Source organism: Ambystoma mexicanum, chromosome 8, assembly GCF_040938575.1.
Source record: "Ambystoma mexicanum isolate Mex_15411 chromosome 8, UKY_AmexF1_1, whole genome shotgun sequence".
In the NCBI taxonomy this organism is placed as follows: domain Eukaryota; kingdom Metazoa; phylum Chordata; class Amphibia; order Caudata; family Ambystomatidae; genus Ambystoma; species Ambystoma mexicanum.
This window is the reverse complement of record NC_090929.1, coordinates 130566722-130579556: the sequence shown is the minus strand read 5'-3', so window position 1 is coordinate 130579556 and position 12835 is coordinate 130566722. Positions and strand designations below refer to the sequence as shown.

Genomic DNA, 12835 nt, shown 5'->3' with positions numbered 1-12835 from the left:
ATTTCCTGTGTCTGCCACACCCACTGAACCTAATCCTGACCCCTGTCACACTGAGCACGTGCAGCGGGAGCCATGTTGGGATGGGTACTGGCTTTATTTTTCAGGCTGTGGTGCTGCACTTCCCAGGGCATCAGTCCACACTGAGGAGGGGGCGCACGCACCCCTCAGTTTGAAGAGCAGAGGTCAAAGGTTTGCAAATCCCCTGTTGCTCTTTAAAGAGTCACCATCACTGCAGATGTTTTGGCCATGCCAGGGATTGGCCATTAAAGGGTTGGTCAAATGATAAAACGGTTATTAAAGTGCCACTATTTCTGCCAACGTGCTGCCAGTTCCGCCAATGAGGTGGCCATGCCATAGATTGGGCATTAAAGTGCCATCAGTTCTCTTAAACAGTTGGCCATGCAGTAGATGGGCATTAAAGTGCCATCAGTTCTCTTAAACAGTTGGCCATGCCGTAGATTAGGCATTAAAGTGCCATTAGTTCTCTTAAACAGTTGGCCATGCCGTAGATGGGTATTAAAGTGCCATCAGTTCTCTTAAACAGTTGGCCATGCCATAGATTGGGCATTAAAGTGCCATCAGTTCTCTTAAACAGTTGGCCATGCAGTAGATGGGCATTAAAGTGCCATCAGTTCTTTTAAACAGTTGGCCATGCCGTAGATGGGCATTAAAGTGCCATCAGTTCTCTTAAACAGTTGGCCATGCCGTAGATTAGGCATTAAAGTGCCATTAGTTCTCTTAAACAGTTGGCCGTGCCGTAGATGGGTATTAAAGTGCCATCAGTTCTCTTAAACAGTTGGCCATGCCGTAGATTGGGCATTAAAGTGCCATCGGTTCTCTTGGCCATGCCGTAGATTGGTCATTAAAGTGCTGGCACCTCTGCGTGGTTGTACAGGCTGTAGATTGGACACTTTCACATCACACCAATCGCTTGCATTGCTGTGTTTGCTTGTTTCAGATATGAGTGTGACTGCAGTGACACCGGATTTACAGGAGACAACTGTGAACACGACATTCCAGAATGTGCCTCGGACCCCTGTGAGAACAACGGCACCTGCCTGGAAGGTGTCAAGAACTACAGCTGCGCCTGCTGGCCAGGTGAGCAAAATGGAGTCAAAGTTGTAGCTGTTCAACACTTTAAATTGATATCTCAAAGCGTGTGTCCAAGTCTAGGGAGTGAGTCGGCAGGAACACCTGCTGTACGTTGAGATCATTTTACATGCTGGGCACAACAACCTTGGATTGCATATTTTTTGGGGACTCTTTCTCCAAATTATGATGTAATTGTTATTCTTTTCTCGATGCTTCTACATTCATTTATGCTTTTATCACCAATGTTTTTTCAAACTTCATCACATGGCGACGTACTGTAACCGCAGCCACGCTATGCACACGTGATGTTGTGCATTCTAGCCCATGGCCTGCCTGAATCGCCACAATTGTTTGAGAAGTATCATTCATGAAGCTTGGATAATCTTTGGCTTGGGAAAAAAAGAAAAGGAAAAAAAAGATCGTCTTCAGGTGGCTACAAATAACTAAAGCGAAACAATGCAAAAATATCGGACTCTGACATAAGATTCCAATCAGGTACAAATCGGAACTGCAAAGAACTTACTATGAAACTTCCTGAGTTTCAACTTTGCTCGAATGGATTATATGGAACATAACCGCTCTGTTTGCCCCCGCATAATAATCCCGGTACAGATTATGCAAAGTCTACGAGATGCATCCAACTTACCAAGTAACTCGTTTCTAATCACCAGTCTCTGTGTCAACAATATGTCCATTATATAAATCACTGTGCCATGCTTGTACACCTAAAGTAACCATAACAATGTTTGCACCCAAATTCAACACGAAACTGCCTTTTAACTAAACAAAACCCGTGTTGTTACAACCATGTGCAATGTGATCCCTAAATCTCTCTCAGCGACCATCCTCTTTACTCAAGACCAATAGTCGGGACACCAATGCACATGAGAAAACATGCTCAGAACCCCCCCCCCCCCTCAACCCCATTGTTTCCTGTCCCCAAAAGGAACACAACCGCTAATCTTACCTTCCGTCATACCGAACGTAGCCCTATGTCAAATGTTTGGATATTCCAAGCTTCCAAGCCCGTAAACTATTTCCCAGGCATTACATTCTGTTGTTTCGCGGTTAATAAGCATAGACATAGGACTGTTCTAAAATGCCCTTTTCATAATGGTATTGTGGCGGAAATGTTGAATAGAGTTCACCAAAACGGAAATGTTGGTAGCGTATATGTGTCTCCTGTAATACCCTTCCCCTGTATGTGCCACATCTAGAAACTAAAGTACCCCTTTATGTCTGAAAATATATATTGAAGAAGTGCAGTTCTCTTAATAAAAAACAAAATACTCACAAAAATAGCTCGAACTGAGAGGGCCTCATTACAAGTGTGGCAGTCCGGAAACAACGGTGTTGGTAAGCTAACTGGCACTACGAGTATGCCTGCCGGGGTAGCTGCGCCCGACAGGTCTAACCTGCCAGGCTCAACAGCCCCGGTAGGCAGACTTGTCACGGAAGCACCGCACTGTTAGCAACAGTGCCGGTGGTTTGGTCTCCCCACTCCCATAGAGTCCAGTGGGACTCTATGGGAGTGGGGAGCTACAATGTAATGTCCCGGTTGCACCGGGAAGTCAGATGCCTTTCTGTACTGAGGAACAATGCTATGTGATGCCACTTCCTGTTTTGTCAAGGGGTGAAAGGTCATGTGCCATCACTTTCTATGATGTCAATTGGGGGCGGAGCCAAATTACATCAATTCCTTGATGATATCAGAGGTCAAGGGTCATGCAATGTCACTTCCACTACCCCTGGCATTTTGGTGAAATGACGTCCCTGAAGAGACAACCAGAATGGCCAAGGAAAGAATTTGGGAGCACAAAGGTGATATAAAACCTTGCAATTTAATATCACCTGTGGCAAGACATTTAATTGAGATGGGTCATCAAGTGACTCAGTTGAAATTTCAAATCATAGAAAGTTTCACAAGCCAAGCCAAGAAGAAAATATTTTTACAAAGAGAAGCATTTTGGATTTTCAGATTACAGACCATGTTCCCCACCGGGATGAATGAGGATTAGTCACGCAGTCTTTTCTTATAAACGTATTGGTTTTGTCTAATAAGATGTTTGGATTGTCACACTTTATGATTTTTTTCTTTTTGATTTTTTGATTTCTATTCGTATTTGCATTTCTCAATTTTTTCTTCTCACCTTTTCATTTTATTTTTCACTCGTCTGGTGGTGGTACAACATATTCCTTTACCGGGATTGGTTACACGCATATTCTCAGTTCGAGCAGTTTTTAGGACAATTTTGTTTATTATTAACAGAACTGCCCTTCTTCTTCAATATGTATTATCAGACACAAAGGCGTACTTCAGATTATAGATGTTGCACATACAGGGGAAGTGTATTACAGGAGACACTTATATACTACCAAGATTTCCATTTCAGTGAAATCTATTTAACATGGCCACCACAAAATCATTATGAAAAGAGCATTTTAGAATAGTCCTATGTCAATGTTTAATTACCGTGGCACAACAGAATTTAATGCTTTGGAAATGTGTTACAGACTTGGAAGCTTGGAATATCCAAACGTTCAACATGGGCTACGTTCAGTTGTGTTCGTTTTGGGTAGAGGACAAATAGGGGGGCTCTTGAGATAAGAGGATGGTCACTGGGAGAGGTTCAGGGATCACATAGCACGCAGTTGTTCCAACACTGTTTTGTTTAGCTAAAAGTCATTGTAGTGTTGAATTTGATGTATATATTGTTATGGTTACTTTAGGTGTACACGCATGGCACAATGATTTGTATAATGTTGCTGTCATAGACATATTGTTGACACAGAGACTGGTGACTAGAAACGAGTTACTTGGTGAGTCAGATATATCTTGGAACACTTTGCATAATTTGGAACGTGACTATGAAGGGCAAACAGAGCGGTTGTGTTCCATATAATCCAAATGAGCAAAGTTGAAACTCAGGAGGTTCTTAGCAGTTCCGATTTGTACCAGATTTGACTCTTATATCAAAGTGAGATATTTTTGTTTTGTTTTGTTTTAGTTATTTGTAGCCACCTAGAGACGATCTTTATAGATCGAAACATGTGCATGTCTTGGCTGTGATTACATTACGTCGCCCTGCGAGGAAGTTTGAAAAAAGTATAAATGAACGCAGAAGCATCGAGAAAAGAATAAACATTGCATCATAATTTGGAGAAAGAGTCAAAAGTTTTTTTTGAAATCTGAAGGTACTGTACCCAGCATGTTAAATTATGTCAACGTGTGACAGGTGTTCCTGCTGACTCATCATTAAAAAACACAAGAGTTGAAAAAATTAAATCTGGAGACAACATGGTTGCTTGTGAAGGAGTGAGGCAGAACTACATTGTCAAACGAGCTAAATTACTGAGTGGTCATTTACTTTGTTATAATTACTTTGTTCAATTCTTTCCTTGTTTTATTTTAATGGGGGGACACCTTCCATATCGCCATCTATCCCCTATACCAAGAACGAAATGACTGAGGAAGAAATGACTGAATGTTATTTGTTCAAAAATAACATTCACTATTTCCTCCTGCAGCCATTTTGGATAACCGGATCCCACCGACCCCCTTACTTACCCGTCGGCGGCACACTCCGCTGTGTACCGTCGAGCTGCCGTGACCCTGCAACGCCTGTTCCCATTCATTTCCGTGATCGTGAACTGGCCCTGCAGGGTCCTTTTCTATTTTGTTTTTAAACTGTATAGGAATGGGTGCGGGGGACACTCTTGCAAACCCCTTTGTCATTATAGTGAACAAGAGTGCAGGGGATACCCCGCAGCCCCCGCTCCCCTTGTTCTCTATAATGCCACTGAATGAGAGATTTGGTCTGAATTTTCGGCAGGGACATCACTTCACCGAAATGCCAGTGGTAGCGGAAGTGACATCATACGACCCTTGACCTCTGATGACATCACAGGAAGTGATTTGTTCTATATAAAGTGCTTACGCTTAAGCACTTTATATAGAACAAATATACTTACAATATCACCCAACCTGTCTTGGTTCTCATTTATTGACCCCAGAAGAATGAAAGGCTGAGTTGAGGTGTTTAAGAACAGGCTAAATCAGTGACTCACCCCCTGAAGTGTGCCTAAAATAAACCTTTAATGAGTCTAGCAATTATTGTATAGAATTCCAGAAAGACAAATTATTTGGTATTCCTATTCTTTCTTATTTAGGGTCACTGCTGAAAGTGTTAGACTTGTGGAACCCCTGTTCTTTTTTTGTCTTTTTTTTTAAGAGGCCTGAACAAGAAAGCCAGCCTCTCCAGAAGCAAAGAGCCACATGGCGCTGGCCACAGCCCAGGAGGATGCATTTAAAAAAAACTTTTTGTGTTTTACATTTTTTTAGGGGTAGCAAGGGAGACTACAGGGGTAGCAAGGGAGACCTCTGGCAACCCCTAAATGACATCCCTGAAATTCGGCCAAATCTCCCATTCAGACTTTTATTTTTGGTCTTTTTGGCTATTTCCACCCATACCAACACCCACCCCCGCTACCTTCTATCCCACAACATATACACACCTTTTTTACAGCCATGAAGTAATTTCAGTGAAGTAAATTCCCACTTAGTAATTTCTATGAAAGAACAGTACAGGGTCTGCCGCATGCATAAGACCCATGACCCCTTTCAAGTACAGGACAGACCGTGAGTAGATGGCGAGATGGCCTCTATGTGCTCTATCTGATGATTCAATATTATATTTTTAGAGAGCAAGGTGTCTATATTCTGGGTGAGATGATACCTTGGGGCTAAAATGGATGACTGTGGGGATGTGGAAGCACAGTTCTAATCTGGAATCATCGATAGATCAAATGCGGATTTCATGCCAAAAACACTTCATATCGTCCTGCCTCTTTTCTTGCACCTGCCAGGATTGGGACCTTTAACAGGATCAATCTTCCAGGGGTCAAGTCCTAAAAAAGAAGTGGGGGGACTCATTAACATACGCGATGGGATGTGAAGTCACTGGAAATTAGCATATCAAAGGGTAATATGCAAATTTCATTCAACTGGCTTTGCAACCATACAAATTGCACATGACAAATGGCCATTTGCCTTTCATAAAATCAATATACTCACAAAACCAAGAGAGGATAGTTTTTTCTAGCAGGGTTTGTTTAAAAGTGTGCATGTTTTAAACCTCAAGAATCAATGCCAATATTTGCCCTAGAGAGTGCAGTCCAAAAATGTCGCATTTCACATGTAGTTGTTTCAGTTTTTTTTTTTTTTACCAGGGTACATGGTGTAGTAGTCAAGTGCCTGACCTGTGAACCTGGTGACTGGGGGATTGGGGTTTGAAACCCAGGTTGCTTTGTGCTTGAAATTATAATTTTGAAAAAGACAAAGGCCGGATTCACAGAAAAGTGCACTTTCATCAAACAAAGTTCGCGCATTGAAGAAAAATACTTTGTGTGTCCCTACGCAGATAAGAAATTCTGCCCGCTATGCGTATTCACAGAATTTTCCCCACAAAACAACCCAATGTGCAAGGAGCACCTAGAATGCCCACGACACGCCCCCACGCATTGCAATTCCAGCCACGCATACAGACCTTTGCGCACTCCTCGACTGTGAAGCAATGCACCCCAGCAATACTGCATGCAAACCCCCCACAACCAATGCAGCAACCCGGCACACTGGGTAGTGCCCCTCGTAACTATTCCCAGCACTGCCTCAACATGCATACCATGTCTCGTAAAGGCAGTCATTTCCCAGTAAATATGCGTGCAAACCCCCGTATACAGTGTCTGCACCCCACTACACTTCTTACCCGCACCCCTAAATTTGATCGGCACGCCTACTGTCTGGACACACCTAAATCCAAGATCTGATCTTACCTTTGTGCAGTGGTTGCTATGTGCATGGGTCTTTACGCATGTCTTCGGGTGGCGGTTAGATAGCAAGCTTTGCGTGGTGATTTCCCCAACGTGAGGTTGCACGGTCAGATCCATGAATATTCTTGGTTAAGGGCAGTTGTGGGTGTGCGATTGACTACCCACATTTTCCTTTGTTCTTCCTCATTCTGCATGTTCCGCCCACAACTATGAGCTCTGTGTATGTCCAACCCACCCTCTGCGTGGAGTCTCGTGCAAAATGCTCAACTGCACGCAGACACACGCAGGACCAGTGCAAGGGCCCCGTAGTGTATGGATTTGTCCCGCAAAGTCGATTCCATGAATCAGCGAAGCGGGGTTTTGCACACAGTATGCCCCCCAAAGTCCAGATTTACCCACACAGTATTCCATGAATCAGCCCCATAGGGTCTTCTTTTAGACACAGCAGAGTCCGTCCTCTGAAAAAAGTGGGAGTACGCCGTCCACCCGCATGTACCCTCGAAAATCAACACCAAGAGAGGGTATTTTCTTCCAATAGTATTATGGAAACGTTAAACGGTGGGCAAGATTTAAACTCCAAGAATCAAAAAACAAGTTTTTCCTGCAACATGCAGTCCCGACATGAGATAGTTCATCTTTATTTGTATGATATTTTTCGATGTTTTTCTGGTGCAGTGGTGAAGTGCCATCTGTGCGAGCCTGGCGACTGTGGATCGAGTCGGAGGACGGCATGGGTTCGACAAAGACAGCTCATGGTTCTAATTTTACGCAGGTGGACGCCGGCCACCCGCGTATTCCCTCAACTTGAGCCCTGATGGAAAAAGCAGGGGACGCCATTTTGTGCCCCCTCCAGCAGAGGACATTGAGCGATGCAAGTCTATGATAATTGAATGAGAGGAAGCAGCAGCGCCTCCCTCATGCAAATAGAAAAGCGTGCAACACATCTGATAAGCTTAACGCTTAAAATCATTACAAGAACAAAAGAAGTCCCTTTATAAGTTGGGAGCCAACAGTAAAAATGTGGTGTTTGCCAAATTCTGGTGGTTTATCATGCGCCTGTGCAGAGGTATGTAGGGAAATACCTCTGGCGGAAGTCAAATGTATTATTACCGCTCGAGGCATTACAAGTCAGATTTTCAAAATCCTATTTCGTAATCCAATTTTTACCTGCACCCAAAAAGTCAAGGCAAAACATTTTATAAAATGCCAAAGTTTGATTTTTTTTTTAAAGTTCTGTACAGAGGTTGAAGCACGAGAACCTCCCCTCAATACAGTAAAATCAATGTTAATTGGGGCCATCTCTGATCCCTACCCTCACAACAGCTATCCTATGAAATGCAGAAAAGCGTGAGAAATAAGTCCTTGGAAGTTTAATAAATATACATGAGTTGCATTACCTATTACTGAAGAAATTCCATCAAGTTGAGGGTGGAAATGGATGAAAAAATATAAAAAATATACCAAGTAATGCTACTATAATACCGCCAGCGGTATGTGCACAACACCACTATCGTTACCAGTGTACCAGTGGTAACACCTAATGGGGCAGATTTTTTCGGAATATTGCCAGAGGAGTGGCAATTACTCTGGCAGTATTCTTGCCAAAGCATTTGCCCAACTTGTAAAGAGACCCAAAGGATTGTTACTACTGTTGTACTCTCAGTGCTGCAATAAACATAGAAAGAGGCTTGTATGCAGATTTTCGGTATTACCCGAATTGTTCGTTTACAATTGTTCGAATGACACAATTGTTCGAATAATAGGGGTCCTAATTGACCTTCTGCACAATTGACCGTATGGTCATTTTAATATATATTATGGGTTGGGTTGGTGTAATAATAATATAAGGGGATTGGGAGGGGGGTTGGGGTGGGGGTTGGATTGGGTGAGGGGCTGTGGGGGGTTTCCCCCTGCCTATATATCCTAATTGACCGTTTAAATTCGGTCAATTGTGCAGAAGGTCAATTGTTGTTCGAACAATTGACATTCGAACAATTCGTATACAACCAGATTTTCTGGGCATAGGTTCATGTGCTCGCTGGTCATCTTTTTAAAAGGGGGGCCCAAGGGGAACGCAAAGCGTTTCCTCCAGGGGTATTTCTGGGCGCTGCACAGGCCAGCGAGCTGACCTGCGTGCAGAGCGCCTCGAGGGGTATATAAGGGGGCAGGGAAGGTTCGGGAGCAAGCAACAGTTGGAACTGACTATGTTGCGTCCTTCGGACAGGGTCAGCATTAATGGTGGGTTCCGGGGACCGGCAGAGAATTCCATGCCTTGTTTGCATGAATCGGGGTATTTTGTTGGACAGGTTAGGTCTGTAGGCAAGTCCCTCATTTGCAATGCCCAGCTATTGGGCATTATATATTGACATACACGGTGCTAGCCACGCAGCTATTCATGATGTCAGACATCTGCAGACCTCACTGGTAGAGATGGATTGCACAGGCTGGTTCGATGTAGCAATGGGAAAGGTTCATTTTTAGCCTGGAGGGTAATGATTCAAATGTGGGCGAGGATGACGATAGCTTTCAATATAACACCAGATTAGCTTAGGGTGTTTGTAAACATTGGGTCAACAGAGGGCCTCAGTCTCTTAACTTTGCCTCGCCTCCAGTCCATAACTTGGGTTTGGGCCGATAACACGGTAGAGCCACATTTTTGGAGGCTGCTATAAGGAGATTTGTTGAGGAGGAAAAAGGGCAAACTTCTGATAAAGTAACAAAAGAGGCTGGGAAAGTGGAATTCATTTTACATGTCAAGATTGGTTTAATTTGTTATTGCAAGTGCCCATGCTGGCAGACGTGTACGTCGTGGCGCTTTTGGGGAGGAACGGGCATTAGCACCCAGTAGATGTTTGCTAATGAGACCAACTGTCTGTCCCCTTTACTTTTACGCTTGTCTAATTACATCCTCTGCAATAGTATTACCTTTAAACTTTCAGAATTGTCTTAATTACCTCATTCTTGCACAGGTCTTTTTCACTCGAAGACATGTCACCGGCACCGAAAACTAGAATGTGATAACCAGTAACTGCTACTCGGCCCATCTAGTCACCCTGGGCTGCTCCCTGGACCAAAGTCTTACTTTGATTCATCAAAGCCCAGTAAAAGCAGTCTTCCATGTGTACTCTTTTCTCTGTCCCCCTGTAGGTTACACGGGGTACCACTGTGCCATAGACGTGGACGAGTGTGCCGAGTACCCATGTGAGAATTGGGCCCTCTGCTTGGAACGGTCCAACCGCACTCACTATGGACACCTGCCCGAATTTGACACCGAATTCAGCTATGACGGAGCTGCAGGCTACATCTGTCGATGCCAGCCAGGATTCACAGGTACGCCAAGGAGCACACCTGTCCTTAATTCAAGATTTGGTTGCTCCAGAAAGTCATGCCTGTATTCCATTAACCCTTGTAATACATGGAAAGCAAGAACACAACAGTTACACAGGGTAAGGATGTGATGATAACAGTGGTTCTCACATTGCAAAACAGGGGCACTCTTGACTGTTTGGGGGGGGGGGGTTGTTTTAATGGGTTGGGATGAAACTGATATGGGACATATTTGATCCACCTGATCCCCAAATTCTGAAGTGCCTGTGACCCCAAATCTGAACCATCTTCTTCCTCAGATAGTAACACAGCTACTGCTATTGTGATCCTATTTACATTTGTAGTATTTCTACTGTTTCTTTTCTTGCCATGGCATTGTCTTGGGAGGATAGCTCAGGAACAATGTGCTCGCCTTGGAAGCAAGATGACCCGGAGCACCACAGGTTTGATCCCCAGGTCTGCGCTTAGAAACCTCTGAGTATTAAGTGAGTTATAAATATCATATCATTGAGGAAGACCCTTACCTTTCAGATATACGATTAATAGTGGTAATCCCGTGCATTACATTCGTGGAGCTCAACATACTTATTTTGAGTTTTTTAGCATTCCTCTGGTGCTAACTACATACATTCTGTCATACATATTACCAGTTTTATATATTTATTTATTTACTTATTTATTTTTCAAAGGTGAAAATTGCTCAATTAACATTGACGAATGTCAGTCCGGGCCTTGTCAAAATGGCGGCCGATGTGAAGATGCCACCAACGGGTACCTCTGCCATTGCGCCCCTGGATACACAGGTATGTTTCAAATAATCATTTCTCTTAACGGGCTTCTATGGGGGGTGGTTTAGATTAAGAACATGCCATCCTGGTTTCTCAAGTAAACAAGGCCTACTCAATATTATTTGTTCAATGGATGTTCTGTCCTTGTTGGCGGGACAGGGGCAAAAGCGTTACAGTCCAATTGCTCTAATTTCCCAGCTCATGATTCATGTCCCAAAATGATGTATGTTGTGCTATGTTATGTTACATTACTGGACTTCGTACCATGCTCTGCTGCCATTTGCATGGTCACCAAGCGGTTTGGCGGATCTGAAGGAGAAGTGGGGCAGCCAGTGTTCCTGTCTCTAGATTAGTCAACGGCTGTACCAGCACCTCTGTGCTTATCACCACTGTTCGTCAGCACAGGGAGTACTGTTCTCCAGCTTACTGTATCTGTTGCCATGCTTGTGTCATGATGATCACCTGTAACCTGGCCCTCATGCCTTTGTCATTTCCTGCGATTGTACCTGTGACATTTCACCTATGTTTAAGCACCCAGATACCTCAGGGTTAGGTGCGCTCTACAAGTAATAAACTAAACTAAACTAGCTAAGTGGGGAGGGAGCGATAATGCCAGAACACTTTGCTGGTGTGTTGATGCGTGCAGTTGGGGTGTACCCAGTTACTGTGTGCAGGTCTGTGTCTGGGTGTTTTGTTTTTTGATGGCACTGAGGCATTTGTGTCCCAACGAGCACCCTGTGCATTGTTTGCAATGGTGCACTATTCTGATGTTTGAATTCTGTTGGAGGGGTCTTCCATTGCCTTGTGTGAGTGGCTCAGATAATCTGGCATCGGTCTTGCTCATTATCATAGCTCTCTCACAGAGCAACATATGGGGGTCATTTTGAAAAAAATGCAAAGTGCATGCAGGGCACCACCAATGTTTGTGCTTACGTGCTGTGAGGCCCACTTCATGCAATTCTGAGTGCAAAAGTAAAGAGTAAAACAAGGCAAAATCACTGTTTCTCTTTACTGTTTTGCTCTGCATAGCAAAAAAAGGAAACGTTGCCTGCAAATCCTGCTTTGCCGGCTGCGCTTGCTTATGGATTCCTTGGAATCCGCCCTCACATTAGCAGGTGCTAATGCGAGGTGGATTCCGTGGGAATCCATTAATTTTATACCTGCACGAAAATCTCATGTGGGCGTAAAACAAAGTGCTCACACAAGACGGAGGGGGAAAGCACGGCTGTGCACCGTGTCCCCTCTCCGCCTTGTGTTATCAGAAATACGGTCTGGATGGTTATGTGAAGACGCAAAAGCATCACGCATTGCTTTCACTTTCATTTTATGCTCCAACCCATTCTTAAATGACCCTCATCGGGTGTTTGAACATAGCGGGTCAAAATATTCATATGGGATAAGGTTAGTGGAAGTCCTGATGTGCACCGTGGAGCGTCCACCTTGTGTGGCCATGGGTCCGCCTCGTTAGGTGTGACCCTTGGGCCTTGTCCCAGTGGCGGTGCCCTACAGATGAGGTCATTCTTAGGATGTGCCGAGATACCTTGGTAAGGTCAGGGGGTTTTAGTAGGCGCAGTGTGAAAGTAATTGTCCTGAATCAGAGTGGAAAAATACAGGGACGATGGACGCCAAATGTTTATTTATTTTATGTTTCTGTTAGTATATGGTATGACAATATAAACCTTTTGCATATTTATACAATTTGAAACGCACTTAAAACACAGATTCAACGCAGTATTCTTACAATCAAATTGAAAATCATAAAATCTTATTCTCAGTCAACCTTTTTTAAAATGTTTTTA

The 12835-nt window shown here is 43.8% G+C and overlaps 1 protein-coding gene across 3 annotated transcripts in view; it reads left to right on the top strand.

Annotated features, from left to right (window-relative positions):
• Positions 1-12835, top strand: part of LOC138471699 (protein crumbs homolog 2-like) — a 401417-nt gene that overhangs the window by 153989 nt on the left and 234593 nt on the right. For all 3 annotated transcript variants that reach the window (XM_069609463.1, XM_069609462.1, XM_069609461.1), the window contains exons 4-6: positions 959-1098; positions 10069-10251; positions 10938-11051. In XM_069609463.1, coding sequence (XP_069465564.1) covers positions 959-1098; positions 10069-10251; positions 10938-11051 — 437 coding nt within the window. The remainder of the gene's footprint in view (positions 1-958; positions 1099-10068; positions 10252-10937; positions 11052-12835) is intronic.